At 43.2% G+C, this 21,499-nt stretch overlaps 1 protein-coding gene across 1 annotated transcript in view; it reads left to right on the top strand.

Annotated features, from left to right (window-relative positions):
- The window catches only part of LOC138790108 (uncharacterized), a 230,643-nt gene that overhangs the window by 21,113 nt on the left and 188,031 nt on the right, over positions 1 to 21,499 (top strand). Inside the window, exon 3 of the mRNA XM_069969072.1 lies at positions 4,874 to 4,921. Within this exon, the coding sequence (XP_069825173.1) occupies positions 4,874 to 4,921 (48 nt within the window). The remainder of the gene's footprint in view (positions 1 to 4,873; positions 4,922 to 21,499) is intronic.

The raw sequence follows: 21,499 nt of genomic DNA, 5'->3' as shown, positions 1-21,499 counted from the left end.
CCTGGGTACTTAAAATGGTAAAGATCATTGCTCGGTTACCATGACAATCTTACTCATGTTAGTGAGACAAAATCGTTAAGGACCATCCATATATTACATCTTCAATTGGCCAATAGTGGACATGTGACTGTGGATGGTGTAATACATTGACTGACAAGACCTTAGAATTCCTATTGGCTGCTATATTTCAGCTATTTGCATATGTGCTGTGATTGGCTGTTAGCGGTTAGAGTGTGGCCATTATTTCCAATGGGCCATTATTTTCTATGGGAAATTCGGGGTCTTTAAATGTAAATTTCTTAAAAATGACAAATCCGATCGAAACGAAAAAATAGATGGCACACCTCACACCACCAAGGGCTTCGAAATGCAGTTTAAATGGAGTCTGTGCGCAAAGCTGTTCAGGAAAAAAAAAGCTTTTACTACTGCATCAAGGCTTCACTTCCTGGATAACATGGGGATGTCACTTCCTGGATAACATGGTGATGTCACTTCCTGGATACAGAGCTGTGCGGGCTGTGGCTGCTGGAGAGGATGATGGCAGGGGGATGCTTAGTGTCCCTCCAGTGTCCTGTGTCCCTCAGTGTCCCCCTGCCATCATCCTCTCCAGCAGCCACAGCCCACACAGCTCTGGGAGTCGGGTGTTAACATCACCATGTTATCCAGGAAGTGACATCACCATGTTATCCAGGAAGTGACATCACCATGTTGTCCAGGAAGTGACATCACCATGTTATCCAGGAAGTTAAGACTTGATGTAAGTGCAGGGGGAAAAAAAAGCACTATATAAGCATTTCCTGTAATATTAGTGTATATTGGGGATTTGTATAACTTTTGGGGGGGTAATACAATACTTAAATCCTTTTTTTTTTTTTTTTTTTTTTTTTTTTGCCAGACTTCTCTAATATTAAGTTGTTGTTGTTATTTCAAAAGACTGTGTAAAAAAATGCAAACATGAAAATCAGTTTTACTCCACTGTAGTTCTATTTGAGCACAGTACTTACTGACCGGTTGCATCTTTTTCTATTGTATTTATTGATATTGTATCAAACCTTTTTACATTTTTGTGAAGGATCTTGATTTTTTTTTTTTTTTCCCCATTCCTGTCTAACCACATTTTGTGTACATAACTAGCACTGAAATTCAATAATGTTTCTGGGCAAGTGCTCTTCAGATGCCACCAGGGAACAGTAACAATACAGCTCTTTTTAAATTAACTGAAATGAAAGACACATTTTGTATTTATGAACTGGAAAATAGTCGGTTTTGGATTCTTTTAACCAAAGAAATGTAGAACCGAGATTTCGGGATACTACTGCTGCTTCACTTACAGGTTTCTTAGTTATGGTTTTGTTCACAAAGACGCATAAAATGTTAGGTCACAATATAATACTGTATATGCCATGCAGTCCTGGGCTTTAAATGGACATTACACCTTCAACCAATCATAAATCAATAGAGATAAGCAAACCAAATCTTACAAACACAGATTTGTTCTGAACCAAACTTTTTGTAAAGTTCGGAACAAGTTTGTAAAGATGGGAACTGCACAAAAAAACTAAAAATATTTGGTATGCTCACCTGTCCGAGCTCCCCCAGTGTCCTCCTTCAGGTCTCCGGCACCTCCAGCCTGCTCAGCCAATCACTATCTGAGTCGGGACAGCAGCATGGTCAGTGATTGGCTGAGCGAGCTGTCGTTCCTGAGACTAGTGACAAGCTACTCAGTGATTGGCTGTGCGGACTGGAGGCATCTGCAGGGGACAAAGAACCGAGAGAGACACCAAAGGAGCTCAGACCGGTAAGTAGAGATGGATTTGCTTGCTGAACTGGACTGTATAGATATTCTTTAAACCAGGCTTTTCAAACATTTTGTTCTCAGGCCTCACTTTTTGTTCTCAGGCCTCACCAAGTGATCAATGTTGATGATGGGGGGCCTCACCAACAAACACTTACTATCACAAGGCACCAGATACTGCCATGTAGGGCACATAATATTCTAGAACAGCACCAGCGATAAATACTGCCCCCTGTAGGTAACTAACATCACAGTGCATAAATAAGTACTGCTTCATCTGTAGTAAACTAACACAACAGTGCAGCAATAAATCTTATTCCACCTGTAATCTGCTGGAATACTCACTGCTCCACCTGCAGTAACCCAGCATCACACTGCAACGATACATACTGCTCCACCAGTTAACCAGTAGCACTGTCTATATAACTCGCCCCTCTACTCACCTGTCAGTTTGCACAGAAGCATGCGCACACACACCAGCACTGATTCCCTTCTTAACCCCCTCTTCCTGTGGCAGCTTTGTGCCCCATTTCTGTGGGTGCGCCGCTCCTGGCACCGTCAGAACGGTGTGTGGTGTTCCTGGCTCTGTTGGATTGCCTTGTGTCTCCTGGCCTTGTGCACTATGATAAATTCTATAAATATTTGCTATGACACAAATATTTGCTATGACACAACAAGTATAAGATGGGAAGGTAGAGGGCAGGATGAAGGAACGTTTAGGCAGGGACGTGTCCACATCACTGCTTCATGCACTACCCATGCCACAATAAACCTTTTACTACTGCCCCATAAAGTGGTTGTCCCCACACAGTGTTTATGCCGTTACCCTCCCCAGTAGGTAATCCCCCCCCCAATAGTGCCGTATAGTCGTTAATTTACCCAATAAATCCACACAAATAGTTAACTCCCCAACTAGTGCCACTTAATTCCACAGTAACCACATCCTGGCCGAGAGACTGGGCTAAGCTTGCCCTTCCTGGCTCCGACACTGCGGCTGCTCTGGCTGCAGGACGTGTGTAATGTCCCTCACTTCTGAGCTGCACGGTTAAACGCTCCTTTTTTTTTTTTTTTTTTTTCATGTGCGGCTAATTGTACCGTTTATTAGTGATGAGCGAATAGGGAGATATTCGATATTCGTACGACTATAAAGTCTATGGGAACAAGTATTCGATTAGTGAAAAACATCTATTTGACCATTTGGAGGGTGAAACCGGAAGCTGGGGGATTTGAACGCTTATCGAATATTTATCGAATATTCGCGGGATATTCGTACGAATATCGAATATTCGAATATCTCACTATTCGATCGAATATCTATTCGATCGAACAGTATTCGCTCATCACTACCGTTTTATGCATTTTATCTGAATTCCGATGTTAAAGAGTCACTGTAGTGGATTATTTTTTTTTTTATTCTATTTTTTTTTTTGCAGAAATCAATAGTCCAGACGATTTTAAGAAACTTTGTGATTGGGTTTATTAGGCAAATAGGCAAATATGTCATTATCTGCATTTAAAAAGACTTTCCCCAGGTCCCCCCTCCTTTCCTTTCTGTCATCCACTGCTCAGAATCAGGAAATCTCAATCAGACCCGTCCAGTCTGTTCTATGAAGAGGGGAGGGGGGAAAAGAGACACAGCAGAAAACTGAGAACAAAGGATTTCTCAGCAGGGGAGCTATTCAGAGTCAGAGAGGTCAGTGGTGACCTCAGAGGAGAGAGGACAGAGGGTAATGTAGCTTTTAATTAACTCTTTGTTGTCCTGTTTTGGTGTCTCTTATTTTTTTTATTTTTTTTCCCCCTCTCTCCATAGGAGAACAATGAAGACGGGGGGAGAGCTTCAAAACAGCTTTTTCATGATAGAAATTCATTTTTCGCTAATAAACCCAATTACAAAGTTTCTTAAAATTGCCTGGACTATTGATTTCTGCAAAAAAAAAAATCACAACAGTGACACTTTAAGGAAAAGTCCGGCCTCCACTTCTTTTTTTTTTTTGTTTTTTTTATGGCAGTGGAATGAGAAAATATAACAACATGTACGTTCGCACCTCTCCCCATGTCTCTTTAGCACCAGATAACCGCTCTGGGATCTCCAGCGCTGCTGACGTCATGACCTTTCTGATGGACTGTACACTCAGCTAGTCAGTGACAGAAGCTGATCCAGTCACTGATTGGCTGAGCAGTTTGTCCATTAGCCAATAAAAACTAATTCTTCTGTTTGCACCTGCTGCTTGTTAGATTTCAGCCAGGGCTGGACTTCTCCTTTAAACATTTAGAATCTTTTAGAATTTTCTGGCATCGCTTTGTTCCCTGTTGCAATGTTCTTCCACCTTTTTAGTGAGGATATCCAGTCAAACCTCTGATCTCTTGGGATGTTTTCACCCTGTGTGGATTTGCATGCAGAAAATCCTCAGCATATTACAGTAACATCACACTCAATGGGATTTTAAGAAATGTCACTTTGCAGACAAATATCTGCATGAAAATTGACCCCACAGTACAGACCTCAATCCCGGAGCGGGACCATTTACAAACATTGCAAACTTTAACTTGACATTTTTTAGTGATGTAACTTGTTACAAGCCAAGTTAAAGTTTGCTACATCTGTATGTTCTGGCTCTACTGTGGATTTTCCCGCATTGGTTTTTATTAGGTATTTAAAATGTGCAATAATTCTGCAAGGTTTTAATTTTTTTTTTATTTGTTGTTTTCTGTAAAAACTACCAATATTTGTGGTGATTGTTACTTATTGTTGTTGTGAAGGTTTTATATATTTATTTTATAGCCTCTATTAAACTCCCAGGTGACCTCTCCCGTACCGGTCAGCTATGATGCGAACCTCTCGCTACATGTATTAAAGAGAAGAATTTTCTCGACCAATTTTAGAAAATGCAAAAAAATGTAATGAAGGTGCCAACTGTCAAATGTGAACCAGATTCTGGAATAATAAAACATTCATTTCTCATTATTTCTCTGGCGAGATGCTCCTCTTACGCTGCCAAAAAAAAAATGAATATTTTTGTATTCTTCCTTTCCATAGAAAAATAAATTTTATGTCTTAACAAGATGTTTCTTTAACAGGGATCCGGTAATGAAAATCGACAACAATGTAGTGCGTGCACGGCGAAGGTAAGTGGGAAGTTCCCATTTTCTGCTAGGGTCCTATCTTATGGCTGACTCATGTGCTGATCAGGGTGCCGTGATCTGATGGCAGCGTCTACTGTCTATACTGCTGCTATGTCCTCTGCCTTCAGGGAGTTGTAGTTCTGCCACAGGTTGAGGATTACTGTAGTGTGTTGGCCTAAAAGTCCATTGGGTCCCTAATAGTGTTGAGCAGAGTTGCCGAACGGTTCAGGTTTGGCAATGTTCTCTGAACACTAAGCACTTGACTCCTGGCATCTGGAGAAGTTGGTTGCTGCCCTAGGGAGTCCTGGAAAACAAATGGGAGTCAAATGCTAAACGTTTCTAAGTTTGGCAGCTCTGCTCAACACTAGTCCCTAACAATACATAGAAAACAAGTAGATGTCACTGCCTCAGTTCCATACACAGCAAGTGCTCCGGTAGACCACCAACAACTTAACAACCCAGGTGGTGCTCAATCATGAACAAAGATATTCAGGTAATGCAAATATGAAGGAAGAAGATGGCACTCACCAACAGGGTCTATCCGTCCGGCTTTATTGAACATCTGAGGATTGGGGGAGGAAGGAGTCGGGTGACCACAGTTTCACAGTGGAACGCTGCTTTGTCTAACCCTCAAGTCACCCGACTCCTTCCTCCCTGATCCTCAGATGTTCAATAAAGCCGGATGAATAGACCCTGTTGGTGAGTGCCATCTTCTTCCTTCATATTTGCATTACTACACCCTAACTCTCTAGTTATAAGATGAGCGGATTGGTACAGATGTTGATAGTGTTAAGGTCTAGTGTTAAGCAGAGTTGACAAACCATTGAGGAACATTCCCTAAACGCTCAGCATTTGGAGAAGGTAGATGCCGCTCCAAGGAGTCCTGGAAAATGTGAATACAGCTTTGACTATATCCATGTTTTCCAGGACTCCCAAGGGTGGCAACCATCTTCTCCAGATGCCGGGAGTCAAATGATGAGCGTTTGGAAAACGTTCCCGACTTTACAATTCTTTGCTGTCACTTTTTTAAAATTTCTTGGACGTCAAGATTTCTTTATTGCAGATTTTTACATATAACTAAAGGGGGTTAAATAGTTATATTAACGATGAATGATCTAGTACCCAATTATTTGTGCATTGTATTGTAAGGAGTATGCACAGGATGATCTAAAGTCCTCCACTAATTGTATAACCGAGCCGTTCTGATGGGTTGATGAAGGTCGTAAATAAAAGATTTGGCAGGAAAATCTGTGAGGAGTGGCACTGAGATAATGCTCTGGCCGTTCTAAAGGAAATCTTAACTCTGCTTCAATCAAATGAAGTTTTTTCTCCTGGTTTTTTTTTTTTCATTAGTTTGGTTAATAGAAGCCACATGTTTAATACTATTTATAAGTCAGAGTGCCATATTGCTTTTTTATATATGCTGTTTGGATGTGTGAACGTCTTCATAATCTACATCCTGTGAATTGATGTTTTAGACAAGTTCTCTTACATTAAGAATTGAATAGAGTAAGAATTAATAAAGGGCTGTTCCCATCTGTCAATGGGGATAACCTAGCTGATCGTTGGGGCCCACCATGTTTTTAAACAGGAACCCCAGCCTCCCATTAGAAAGGAGCAGAGTGTTCACGGTTTCTGGCAGCTCCCATAGAGATTGAATGGAGTGACAGCGAGAATGTGTGACCCACTACTCCATACTAATGGGAAATTGGGGTTCCCTTTCTCGAGTTCACATGGGGCCACAGTGGTCTTACCTCCCATGAATGGCTAGCTAACCCATGGATAGAGCATAACTTTGTCAGATGGAAATACCCTTTTAATTTTGTTACTTCACCTTTTTTTTTTTTTTTTTTGTATGTTATATGTCATTCATCAATGTGTTTCCATTTGAAAACCTTCATCATTCATCTATTCCGTCATTGTGTGATCATAGAAGGTCTGACCCCTGGGGTGTGCTGCAGCCTGATGGTGTATTTTAGGTGGGTTCAAGGGGGTGGTTACCCTAAGGGCAAAAAGAAAATTGTGTAACCCCCAACAAATTCAAGAATATTGATTTTGAAGTTACTTCTGGTCGTCTCTCCCAACATATTAACCAATCTCGGACTATGTCAACTTACAGTTCAGCTCCAGTCACTTCAAGGCGGACATGTCTTTTAGGGATCTTCTGCTGTCGTGGTGGGTCACTGCACTGTACACCATGACAGCAGAAGATCCCTTACCCCGACCTTCACTGGAGAGTACTCTCTTCTTATAGATCTGGTCTAAGAAGCTTGAAGGTCAATCTTGTCAGACTGGGGTATCTGGGGCCCACCAGAGGAAATGATCCTGGGGGCCCACCGATGAAGAACCAGTGAGAAACAACATGTCAGTCAGTGTTTGAGCATGTTCTAAAGCTGGGGGGCCAGGGATTCTCCGGTCCTCTGGTGGGCCAGCCCGGCACTGAGGTCAATATGAACATTAAGCACCATTCACATTATAGAAGCTAATGCCCTCTTAGCAGCATAACACTGCTGTTTGGCTGAGATGGAGAACACGGCAAAGGCAAGTGAAGAATTAGTAGTACCAGGCTTTAATAAGGGACAAGTTTAATAACACATTCAAAAATGCAGAAGCTTTAATCTTCTTTCTAACTCAAGTAGCAGCAGGAAATAGTCCAATACTGGACTGGTGGAGGGGACTGGGAGTGCTAATTGCCCGTGGGTTAAGGGCACAATACTTCCCCCACCCTGGGCAATCCATTCTATGGTCACACTGCTGTCACCTATCCAATGGTTGGTGAGTCATGGTGCTGTGCATTGTACTGCAGTTGACCTCCACTTACATGAAAATGATGAATAGCCACTTACTGGGGACCCCCTCCCACAATAAGGTTAGACCTGCTGTATGGGTTTGGCAGCATTCTCAGAATCTAACACCTAGCATTTGACTGCTATTGGCTGGAGAAGTTGGAAGCCGCCCTAGAGAGTCTTGGAAAGCACTAATGCAACCATTGGCATCCAACTTCTCCAGACGCCGAGAGTCAAATGCTGAGCGGTTGGCAACATTCTCCAAATGCGAACAATTCGGCGAGTCTGCACAACGCTCCTTATAATGGAGGGTAACTAAAGCCCTTTACACAAGCTTATACGTGTGTACCAGTATCCTGACCACTAAAGTAGGATCCATCATTACATAATGTTTCTGTGGGGGGTGGGGAGTCAATCTCACGATGACCAAAAGGAGATCTGTACGCTAGATGCTAAGCTTTATGTCTGACAAGGTGTACGGTAGTGTTAATGGAAATAATTTCTTAGCCTATAGGTGGGATGGGGACGTGATCTATGACCTTTCCTTTTGTGACTCTATTACACACTATGGTCCAACAATCTACAAGGAGTCAGCTCGGGAGCGGGCACACACATTGCAAACACACAGAGCATTGCCTTATTGTATCCAGATGTCGGCTGAGAGTGAATCTGAACAGCACTCCTTCACGCAGCCAAACACGCACTAACACCAATAATCAGCTCCATATTACGTCTAGACACATTGCACTCGGGCTCTATGTATTGAACACTATGAATCCATTGTAACAATAAAGTGTGGACTGTATTGGGTGTTCTGTAATATAAAGTAACCAAACCGACAGTAATCTATAGAATGTACTGAGCACTTTACCATTAGATGCTCTATGGTCAGGTTTACTTGGTAGAAGCAATGCAACCCCCCCCCTCCCATATTTTCTGAGAGTCTTAAAGGGGTTCTCACAAAAAAAAAAAAATTGCAAATTTATTTCTATAAAAAATCTCCAGTTTTCCAGTACTTCTCAGCTGCTGTATGTTCTCCAGGGAGTGGTGTATTCTTTCCAGTCTGGAGAGCAGGATACGTTTTCTATGGGGATTTGCTACGGCTCTGGACAGTTCATGACATGGGCAGAGGTGGCAGCAGAGAGCACTGTCAGGCTGCAGGACCTACAACAGCTGATATTTACACATACTGCTGATATTGCCCAATTATTACCAAATGCTAAAAGGAACCAGCCATAATTTGGACTGCGCGGTAGGATATGCCGCAAGAATCGTTCGGGCATGCTCAGGAGACTGATTTCTTCCTGTTGCACATTTGCCTTCATTGTAAGGCCCCGTTCCCACTGAGCAAAACTAGCGGAATTGTCCGCCGCGGAATGCCGTTAGCCTCCCGCTCTTAATGGGAGTCTATGGGAGGTGCGCGCTCCTGCTCTGTCCGCGCTGAAGAATGAGTTTTGCTCAGTGGGAACGGGGCCTAAGTGTATGCGGTTAAAGGAAGAGCCGGAAGAAATCTATCTTCTGCGTGCGCCCGAAAGGACGGCTCACAGGCAAGATTTTTGAGGCTTTATCCTACTGCCCAGTTCAAATGATAGGTAACCTTTAATGCAGCCCGAACCACATGTCAAGAGTCCCTTGTATTGTACAAGGAAAGATGAGCACATGCTCGAGTCCTATTTGGCATTTGGATACTGGTGGCTGAAGGAGTTAGATACGGCCCTAGGGAGTCTGACAAAGCATGGGTACTGCCATAGGCCTTAGACTGTACCCACCAGGACTCCCTAGGGCTGCATCCAACTTCAGTCAAATGCTGAATGATGGTAGTCGAGCATGCTGGAGTTGTGCTCCTCTCTAGTCTTGCCACTGGCCCAGCAAATCTTATGGGAGCCGTGAGACATACAGGCTGCACCACTCAGTGTACAGGGACGTCGGCCTTTGTCAGGAGTTCCCATATGTGCTGCGATTCTCCAGAAACGAATCCCTGTTAGAATTGCTCATCTCTAATCGGCAGCTTTAAGATGCTAAACCCAAGCTGTATCAGGACCTTCTGGTGCCTTAGTGCCCCCCACCCCCCAACACATGGTAATGGGTTCTCCTTTTAAGTCAAGCATGGGTAACCTTTGGCCCTCCAGCTGTTGCAAAACTACAATTCCCATCATGTTTGTACAACCAAAGCTTTAGCTGTCCAGGCATGATGGGAATTGTAGTTTTGCACCATCTGGAGAGCTGAAGGTTCCCCATCCCTGCTTCAAGTCGTAAAGGAGTTATCCATCACTACAAAAACATGGCCACTTTTGCCCCACTCTTGTATCCAGATTGGGTGGGATTTGAAACTCTGTTCCATTAACATGAATGGAGCTTAATTGCAAACTACAACTGAACTGGAGACGAGAGGGGGGGAAAGTGGCCATGTTTTGTAGCGTTGGATAACCCCTTTAAGACGCAAGGCCCATCTTCTCCATATGTATACCGATCAGTCCTCCTACAGTTTCCGAGGAGCTTCCATGCTTTCCATCGACTCCACATGAGGCGTGCCATGTGCCGGCAGTCATAGGCCACTAAAGCCAATTAAAACAATAAGTGTCATGGCGATATCGCACAATCCCATCTAGCCTTACCTTAGCACATAATTTCCTTCTCATTAATGTTTAGTGCATGGCTTTTTCCATCCATAAGCAAAGCTATTGCCATTTTATTTTCCTTTTAGCTTTTTTTTTTTTTTTTTTTTTTTTTTCCTCTCCCCCTGAAATGTGGGACACTGGAGTCATGCTAATGTGTTAGGGCAATGAATACATTAATTTCATTAGCGGCTGGCCTGAAAGCAATCATTACCAGTGTAGGTGTGTCACAAGCGATCATGTTCAGCTCTGCCAGTTAATTATTAAGATTTTGTTCTGAAGGACCCAGATCTGACATCGAGCTTTTAATTTAGCTGTAAATAAACTTCACGATGCAGCGAGAGAAAAACTCTGCCAAGAACTTGCTTTGCTCTTGGATTTCTGCTTTTTTATTTTATTTTTTTATTTTATTTTCTTTCAATCTTGACTTCCAATAAGATGCCAAAATAATTAGTGTCAGTGATGTGAAGTTTATTGCCTAGCCCCAAAAGGGCACATTATAATAAAAATAGCAATTTAGTTTTTTCAATCCTCTTGTCTCCCTTTAAGTTACAGTATATAAATTTTCTACTGGAAATGCTAAACTTGATACCGCACGATCTTAAAAAAACGAGGAGAAGTTTATGGGTCTGAAGGGCTTGTTCTCTTGTTTGTAAACTCTTTCTTAATGAGTTTTAAAGTTTTATTTCTTTTTTTGTTTCTTCTAACCAACAAAATATTGGCAGCTCTGCCTACAATGATACTTTCCCTTCGGGGGGGATTGTGTCTTTACAGCCGGCCCCCGCCTAAGACATTTGCTTTATAAAGGTCAAGTGTGTTTCCCAGCAAAAGGTTATCATGGAGGATTTCCAAGGGAGGCAAACCTTTTTTTTTTTTTTTTTTTTTTTTCCTTTTCTTTTTGTTTTATACCAGTCATCCCAAAATAAGTCTACTGTTTTACAGTAATACGTCCCAGCCTGTATTAAGATGGAAATGTTACTTGTTCCAGCTACTGCCCAGGGAGGTAGGAAGTAAAACAAAAACAAAGTTCTTTCCTCCCTTTCCAATGTTGGACTGGGGTATCTGGGGCCCACCAGAGAAAATGACTTTGGGGGCCAAACAATGAAGTACCAGTGAGAAATGACATGCCAGTCAGTGTTTTATGCAGGTTCTAACACTGGGGGCCCATCGGAGGATTCTCCGGTGCTTTCGTGGGCCAGTCCAACACTGCACACAACTCTAGTCTAAGTTGCAGCAAGCTTCTAAGTTTGGTCACATGACATCACAAGCCCACTAAGCCAATTGGTGGCCTCAGCGGTGTCTCATATCAGCCACTGATTGGCCTGGCAGATGTGTGATGTCATGGCCCTAAACTAGTGATCAGCGAATACTGTTCGATCGAATAGTAAGGTATTCGATCTATCGAATATTATCGAATAGTTCGCCAATATTCGATATATATTCGATAAGCGTTCAAATCCCCCAGCTTCTGTTTTTTACCTCCAAGTGGTTGAATAGATGTTTTTCAATAATCGAATACTTGTTCCCATAGACTTTAATGGGATCGAATATTCGGGAGATATTCGTACGAATATCGAATATTCAAATATTTCACTATTCGCTCATCACTACCCTAAACCCACATGTCTGCTGCAACAGAGGCCAGAGCTGTGTGAATTTAGTGAGGTGCATACGCATGTATTTTCCTATGCATGTCTAGACTGTCTACTCGGCCCTCAGGTTTATGTCTCGTTGACGAGTGTGGTGGTGGTCACCTTGACAATCTGGAGTGAACAGGAAACCCTCCTTGTTGAGAACTGAGAGGTGATGACCATCCAGTCTAGGCTTTCATTGCCATATGGAACACTAGAAATAATACCATAGATTGCTAAAGAACCAGAAAAAAAAATGGCCAAAGCTGTAGAGGAGCTGCTCCACGTTGGTGATTGATATTATGTAAGGCCAAGTACTCACATAACCACTTGTTCCCTTCCAACAAGGTGGTAGCAATAGTCAATCCAGCACAAAAACATTGCAGGACATTTCTTCTGGATCATCCACTGGTCCAGTGCTGTACCCTATTCCAGCCTACAAGGCACCGAGAGAGGTTGCTGGGTGCACTACATCCATCTTTCCATGGGGATTTCACCAGATTGTGGGATTTATTGGAGCCTGGTCTAAGTAAACCGGTGTCCAATCTGGAGATCTCTTCAGTGGCCAAACAATACTAATTATTGTACTCCCGGTCTTTGACTGATTTATCCTTGTTTTTTGGTTTTGACATTTGCCCCCTAATCTCCCTGGCTCTGATACCCAGCTCTCCGTGGGATTCCTATTTCCACTTCAGGAGCAGTCTCCAGTCTCTTGACTTTCTGCTCATGTTGCGATCTTGTTTCCTGATCCGCGTCATGTTCTTGACTAAGAAACCATGGTTGTAGCTCAGGATCTACTGTAGTCTTCTCTCTCTCCGATTAAATAGTCCATTGGGTATTGAAGGAGAGTGAATCCATTTCATGAAATCACTCCATTTCCTCTCCCGTTTACTGCAGAAGCTTTGGGAAAGTTTAGCGTCCACAATGGCTTCCTGTATCCTCTCGAGACGCATGAAGACCTGGGTGGCCAGTTGGCAGAGGAACCAGCTGTGGATCTGGAAATACCCTGGCAGGTGCAGAAGTTTCCAGGAGAGATCACGTATTCTATCCATAATACAAATGTTCAGTGTTCCAGTTCCCGCACTTTCCGCACATCCACTTGCACCTTGTCTGTTTTCATAGTTGCATTTAGAAATCTTTTTTTTTTTTTTTTTTTTTTTACATCTTGTATTTGTTAGAGAAGTTTAATATTTTCTGGCAACATCTTTAAGTGTCTGCCGTACTCATAAACAGAAAAGTACCCGGCATCTTCTCCCCATCCTGCGAGCCTCCATTCTACCAGTGTGTAGTGTAATCTTTCAGTAACCTTATTAAAAACATTCCAGTGATGCACACCATCCCATCTGTCTTCTGTGTGAGTCAGCGAGGAGTTTATGCATCATTGTATAGAACAGAAGGCTGAAATGTGAATACTACATAATTACAAGAGGGGGAACAAAAAACTTTTCCCAAGTTAGATGATTTCTTATAATTCATAGAAGCAGTGCTTTGGAGCTTTTTTATTTTATTGTAAAAGTTTCTTAAACGCAGACAATTCTTAAACAATTTTCTTCCAGTCTTCCATTACTTATCAGCTGCTGTATGTCCTGCAGGAAGTGGTGTAATTCCATTCTGAAACAGGTGGCTGCAAACATTGGGTGCCTGGAACACCATGGGTACAGCCTACGGATTATGGTTGTATCCATGTTTTCCAGGACACTCTCTAGGGCGTCATCTACCTTCAGCTCAATCGTGCTTGAGGTTCTCTCATCTCTAGTGTTTGTTAGAGACAACATATCTATAAGTGCATAGATGGGGGGGGCATTTGCATCTGGGCCTGTAGCAGGTGATGGGGGCCGGATAAGAGACCTCCCAGGCCTCTATCTCTGGGTGCAGCTAATAAGCTTTCCTACGTAGGCAGTAGAGAGCAGCTTCCTTGCATCTTTGCTCTACTGTGGATAACTCCCACTGTCTCTCTCTAGAGGTTACTGTCCTGAAGTGGAAATGCACAGCATAGGCAGGGACTAGACTGCCCACTTTGACTAGAACTCTCTCTGAAAAGGAAGCCACCTCTTATATAGGGCCGTGTGACAGGAACTGTGTGTGAACTAGGCTAAACCTTCCTTAACAAACTGCAGCTTTAAACTGGGGGGAGGGAGACACCTAGCGGCTGGAGTATGGCACAGCAGCTAACTGCTAACAGCTAACTGTGGCACCTGCCAGAACTAGTTTTACCTCCTGTGTGTGTAAAGATAGAAGTACCGCCCATAGTGGGACACTACACTGATCCCTCTGAAGTCGCTGGGTTCAGCTCACTTATTGCTCGTGTCCAGCTTGATGCTTTACTGAATTACTTGTCAAACCTTCTGCCAGTGCTGCTAAGTGGACAATGAAATCCCAGCCACCCCGGTAGGTAAAGTGACTCTTCCTTCATATCCTTAGCCGTTCCTTTATCACCAAACACAGGAGACAAACTGCATGTACCAAGAAGATTTCAAATGATCATAGCGGCATTAAATTGCCCTTTATATTTATGGCTTTAAGAAAGTTCATAATCTAAGTGTTCCCTGCCAGTTAATTTCCTGCTAATGAACATTTTACAGGTTCTCCTCTCAGAGTGCCGCTCTCCTTCCTAAATCCTGTCTATGTTCTTTATTGCTTTTGTCATTAAGCGTAATATCTTACCCGCCATTCTCTAGGATTCTCCAGATACGCTTTATCAGCAGTAGAAATACTTCTGTCAATTTTTTTTCCCTCCCCTTATTAAACCACCACAGCGACCATCTGGGAGGTTATAGCTCTGCACCCTGTACTCTATGGTAGGGAGTCCTGGTAGGTTAATATTCCGGTATTATCCACAATGGTTAATGATAGTTTCAGATAAATGGTTACCCTACAGTCTACCCCTCCCAAACTTCTTTTATCCTCTTCTTCCCAGCGGCATACATTTAAAGGAGAAGTCCAGTGAAAATATGTATTAAAGTATTGTATTGCCCCCCAAAAGTTATACAAATACTCAATATACATTTATTATGGGAAATGCGTGTAAAGTGTTTTTTCCCCTGCACTTACTACTGCATCAAGACTTCACTTCCTGGATAACATGGGGATGTGACATCACCATGTTATCCAGGAAGTGACCTCACCATGTTATCCAGGAAGTGACCTCACCATGTTATCCAGGAAGTGACATCACCATGTTATCCAGGAAGTGACGACTCCCAGAGCTGTGCGGGCTGTGGCTGCTGGAGAGGATGATGGCAGGGGGATGCTCAGTGTCCCTCCAGTGCCCTGTGTCCTCAGTGTCCCTCTGCCATCATCCTTTCCAGCAGCCACAGCCCGCACAGCTCTGGAAATCGTGACATTACCATGTTATCCAGGAAGTGACATCACCATGTTCAGGAAGTGAAGCCTTGATGCAGTAGTAAGTGCAGTGCAAAAAAGCACTTTATAAGCATTTCCCATAATAAGTGTATAATGGTAACTTATATAACTTTTGGGGGTAATACAAAACTTAAATAAAAATTTTCGCCGGATTTCTACTTTATTAAAGTGTTCCTGTCATGTAGATGTCACTTTTCAGGAATCAATAAGCCTTAATAGTACTAGCGATTTTAGGTAACTCTGTAATATGTTTTATTAAGCAAAACAGTTTCTGTCTTTAGTCAAAGCTGTTTTGCAGCCTCCCTCCTTGAACTACAGAAAAAGCAGGATATCTGTGGCCATTATGATCTATGGAGGGGGGTGCGTGAGTACAGTGGAGAGAAAGGACAGTCCTGCACAGCACATCATCCTGCAATCTTCTCTCACCAAGATCCCAGATAAGCACTGACCTTTCTGACCTCCTGAATCCAGTGCTTATTTTATGCGCCCAGACAGTCTACAAACAGCAGGGATGTCTGTCTGCTCTTCCTGCTCACCCGGCCCCTTTCCCCTCCATAGGATATAATGGACACAGCAGAACCCTTCTTCACTTTGCTTCTCTGTAATGTAGACGGCTTTGCCTAATAATGAACAGATAAGAGATTTTTGAGTACGGAAAGAGGCTTTTTTGCCAAATAAAACTTATTACAGAGTTTCTTAAAATTGTTTGATGCTTGATTTCTGGGTCAAGTAATGGCGGATGTTCATACATTGTGTGAAAAGTCACAACCTGCAATGTCATATCCTGGGCTTAGGAATTGCTGCTCAGCCTTGTCGGTCACTGGAGCAGGTTTTTTATCCAGGCTTAGAAAAAGATGTATGCTTTCTTCCAGAAACAGCACCACCCCTGCCCTCAGTTTGGATGTGTTCTTATGCAGTGAATGGAGTATGGATGAACTGCAATACCAAACACAGCCTGAGGACAGGGGTGGCGCTGTTTTCACAAAAGTACATGTGTTCTTTTGTACACCTGGATAATCCCTTTTATGAAAGCGGTCCCACGGCAAATGTTAAAATGGTGCTCCTATTATCTGACCCAGGACAGGGAGGTCTGGTGTTTATAACCCCCTTACTTTCCATGGCCCTAAGGTGAATACGCTTACCTCTAAATTTACTGACAAAGAGAGGAGTCCTGCACTTTCTTACCAGTTGCAAAAGTAATGAGTAACCCGGACTGGGCCCCTGTTCTCGTAGGGCCCCATAGCAGATGCATGGCCTGTCTCTATGCTATGTATGTCCTTGATCTTTTTCCTTTCAAAGTATTGTCTTATTTTCTGCTTTTAAATCTACAATTTTACAGATTTCACAATGCCGGTTAAATTTTAAAATTCAATCATTTTCTGTCATTGCGGATGATGAAAGAAAAATATTCATTTCTCAACATGATTGTACAAGTAAAAGCAAATTGGCAGGTTCCCAGCAGAAAGAATGGGCTGTCAGACCATAGATGTGCTTTTTGATTTACCCATTTTCGGATGACTCCTTACCGGGGGGTGGGGAGGTACAGGGCACAATATCCTACCGGACTCTGCTGTTATAGGGGGCAATGGGCTGGGAACTGACTAATGTTGTGGGGCCAAAGAATTTACTCTCCACCAAAACTTTTATAGTTTTTGCCCATTACTATAATATATTCTATATCCAGGGATGCTGCTACGCGCTTTATTGGTGTCTTTATTATGGACATATTGGATCCATTCTGGTTTTCGTCTATACCACAGACTCAATGTGCCTCTCGTATAAATGACAAGAAGAAATGCCTCTTGCCCCTCTTGCCCCCTTGTATGGTAACTTTATGTACTTTATATACATGCATGTGTGGTGTCCCACCATGGTTGTTTCTACTTTTAACACCCCTTGCAAAAGCCTGGTACTTTAAAAAGTGAAGTGGTGATGAAGTATTGTATAAGTTTCCCACTAGATGTCACGGTCTATGTATATGTGTTGCACAGCTGTAGTCACCTAAGGGTTACTGTATTGTATTTTGTAATTCTGTGCACCAATGAGAGCGACTTTTTTTTTTTTTTTTCTTCTCACACTCTCTTCTCCACCACTCACAGGAGCTTTTACATACACCCTGTAGAAAGTAGTCACATGGGGAGAGGAAGTGTAGTTCAGTTCTTTTCAGTTTTTTTTTTTTGTGGAGCAAGACACACAGATCAGGCATCCCTGCTTAGCTCTGCCAGGTTCCCTGTCCGGGACAGACCAGCTGTAGTGTACAGACACAAATGTAGAACACGGAGACTTTCTTTCTAAAAGCAACACTTCCACTAACGATGTAGTGCTAAACACTAAAGAGAGGAAAAGTCAAAGGACAACCCAACCCAGGCTATGAACATATCTACACAGTGCAGGACAGTATCCTAAAGCAGAGGACATGATCTGGATAGAGCAAAGCAGCAAAGAGCCTATGTACTCTCTCGCAGCGCAGGTGACACTAGATAATTTCAGACACTTTGCTCAACTCGGGGTAACTAGGACTGGGGCTTGTCACCCTTGCATGACGCGTAGCTCGACACTACAGGGCAGAAGGTGGTATATCGACAAAGGTTGAAACACAGGCACAAGTCTAATTCTTTCTTCTTCCTTCTTCCTTCCTTCCTTCTTTTTTCTACCTTCTCCTCGTAATACATTGGGGTGCGACTCAAGAAAAACTCCTCCTCTACTCTTCTCAGTACGTAACCAAGTCAGCACTGCTGTGCTACTTACTACCCCAGTATCTCTCAGCAGAGATCCAGTGAAAGCAAGTCTGTATCAGTCCCGTATTATATTATTCACTTGTATCATAGAAAACTTGCCAGTGAAAGAAAGTTTACTTATTCTACTGGGACTCGGTGATCATTGCACCAGCACCTGCACACAAGCTACACCGTCCTTGGGTCATCTCCCCTTTCTGTGGGTGGTGGTTCTGACAATCCGGGTGGGTCATATCTCCACTCCAGACCACCTTGATAAGCGCCCAAGGGACCGATCGCAACCCGGCAGGTCACGACCATTTGGGAAGAATATACCCAGCCACACTCTAAAAGCAGGTGTAACACCCAACCTGTGTGCTGAGTAAGCACTGACATCACGACAACCTCTAAACCGGCTGAGGACTGGCGGAGATGTCAATAATAACATGTGTAGGGTCAGGATTCAGGCTTGTTGGTGAGAATTGATTTTCTTGTCATTTTTTGCATTTGCATAGATACAGCCCTGCAGGGAATAATGCGAGGGATCAGAGCAGCTCAAGGTACAATGATTAGCCTTGCAGGAGTAGGCATCGTACATTTATTATATTGTACGTCATTTAATTTACCTAAAATTACTTTGCCCAAGAAAACACTCAAGTCTTGGCCACTAGGGGTCTCACTCTCCTGAACACTGCTGTCCACTGCCTATCAGGAATTTCACCTCTATCAACAGGGAACAAGAAAACATTGGACTTAGGGTGGAGCTTAGCTTGTGCTGGGGGCAGGAGAGGGCCTGTGCACATGCAATAGAAGCCTGTCTCCAGAGGGTCCACACTGTGCCTGTAAGCTTAGCAGCTGAGATGAAGGAAATAGGGTGGAGCTTAGCTTGTGCTGGGTGCAGGAGAGGGCCTGTGCACATGCAATAAAAGCCTGTCAGGGTCCACACTGTGCCTGTAAGGTTAGTAAAATTCTGGGCAGCTACCCTTTTGGATAAATGCTTGTATGGTTACTATATATACTGTGCTGCCTCTTGAATACAGTTCCTCCTTTGCCCTCCCTCTAGTCATCTTTTATGCTCTATAGAATAGAGAGGATCAAACAGCGCTAATGTTCAGGTTCGCACGAACTCGAACCATCGGTATTTCACTCCCACAGTCTTCCCGTTCCGTGGGGAAGGTGGAGACAGCCTTAGTCCCGTCTGGAAAACAGGAATACAGCCTGGGCCATGGGTTGCATCCCTGTTTTCCAGGTGGGACTCAGGCTGTCTTCACCTTCCCCATGGAACGGGAAGACTGCGGGAGTCAAATACCGATGGTTCGAGTTCGTACTTACCTGATCATCTCTACTGTAGATCACTGCATTGGGGATTGAGATTTATCAAACATGGTGTAAAGTGAAACCGGCTCAGTTGCCCCTAGCAACCAATCAGATTCCATCTTTCATTTTTCAAAGAGTCTGTGAGAAATGATTGTGAGGAGTCTGATTGGTTGCTAGGGGCAACTGATCCAGTTTCACCTTACACCATGTTTGGTAAATCTCCCCCATTGAGCGAACGATCGCTACCTCTAAGGGGTTAATGTAACAATTGTTATTACACCTAATCTGTTACTTGAGGAGCTGTTGTGGCCACTTTGTTACCTGGCACAGTGCTGTACACAGTAGTGGCTGCAGCTGGTATTGCAGCTCATCCCATGGACATTAAACGGATGGTCCGTGGAGCGGAAGGCGTTTAAACCTTTTTAACCCCTCTTTCCAAATTGTGGAGGGGCAGGTCCTAATAATGTGTGGGCAAAGTTTAGGGTCCGGTATCTGGCTAGTAGAGATGACCGCAATTGGATGATGCAGTCCAGTTGTTCAGCATTTGAATATTGGTGGTTGGAGAAGTTGGATGCAGACCCAGGGAGTCCAGGAAAACATGGAGACAGTTAAGGTCTATGGCATTCTCAGGTTGGGCACGTCTCTACCGCCTGGTGTTGCCGTAAGATCTTACACACTGTGCAGCTGTTGGACATCATGTGCAGGGCTAGCTTCAACTGAACGCGATTACGGGGCTTGGAGCCATTCCGCCACACTTCAGAGGGGATACTTCGGATTTGCTGCTGCTCTTGACAGTTCCTGACATGGACAGAGGTGGCAGCAGAGAGCAATGACCCCCACTGATCGGATATTAATGGCTTATCCTGAAGATACTGTAAAAAATCCTGAAAAAACATATGATTTGGACCTAAGAATTGCATGACGTTTACAGCGGACATTGTAGCAAACATCTCGCACAGAAGTACACAGAGGCCTATAATGCAGCTAAATCCCGGGCCGGGGATCAGCCGCTCTATTTCAGAGAATATTGGCTCCTCTGAAGATGGCAGTAGCAGGTAATCAATGTCCCTGTGTTTTTCAGGTTTTTTTTTTCCAGTTATGAAGCAATTACTGAATATTTTAAGTAAAAATTCCCAGAGGCATGTGTGATTAATAGCCGCTCTGTCTAAAAGGCAGAGAGTAATTATTGCTGCGGGTTAAACTAGGGCACGACCCCAAATGAGTCATTTGTAGATGCGTCCAAAAGGTAAATTTAAGGTTAGTTATCTAAGCTCTGCAATAACTGGGAATAAATGGCAAACGGGCCCGGCTTGTACCCAGGAGTGTGCCAGGCAGTGTGATCTGCCATTGTCTTCCATCTATTGTTTGGAGTCTGTATAATATAGGCCACATTGTCATCATGAAGAGTAACAATTGTCTCCATATAGAATGGTCTTCCTATACGTACTATTTTTGCCCTCGTCTTCTGAATTCTGCAATAACCTGTTCCAAGGCTGCACAAAGGATGGTTTATAGTTTACACATATGTATATGCAGACTCTTAGAATATTTTATTTATATTTTTTTATTTTTTCTTAGAATATTTTATTTATATTTTTTTATTTTTTCCTCTGAAGAAAGGGCTAGGGCTTATTTTCAGGGTAGGCGCTATTTTCAGAGAAATACTGGAAGCTTAGACTGTCTCTCCACTCTTTAAGGTAGTTGGTCGCCATACTGGAATGTCCCACTGTTAGGGTGGGTTCACGCGTAACTGATCTGCTGCGGATCCCTTTTCCGTTACTTTCAATGCGATTACATACTTGCAGCGGAACCATGTCAGGAACTGTCCAGAGCAGCAGCAAATCCCCTTAGAAAACCTCTCCAGCTCTGGACAGTTCCTGACATGGACAGAGGTGGCAGCAGAGAGCAGTGTGTCACATTGGAGACAATACACCACTTCCTGCAGGACATACAGCAGCTGATAAGTATGGAAAGATTTGAGATTTTTTAATAGAAGTAAATTACAAATCTATATAATTTTCTGACAACAGTTGATTTGAAAGAATTTTTTTTCTTTTTTCTGGATATTTAACTTACCTAAGCAATAGGAGGCCAGTGGTGAGGAGCCCCGAGGAGTGATGGCACAAGGGGGCGGAGGGGGTGGAGGGGCATCCAA

Source organism: Dendropsophus ebraccatus, chromosome 4, assembly GCF_027789765.1.
Source record: "Dendropsophus ebraccatus isolate aDenEbr1 chromosome 4, aDenEbr1.pat, whole genome shotgun sequence".
In the NCBI taxonomy this organism is placed as follows: domain Eukaryota; kingdom Metazoa; phylum Chordata; class Amphibia; order Anura; family Hylidae; genus Dendropsophus; species Dendropsophus ebraccatus.
The sequence above is the reverse complement of the archived record's forward strand: the minus strand, read 5'-3'. Positions and strand labels throughout refer to the sequence as shown.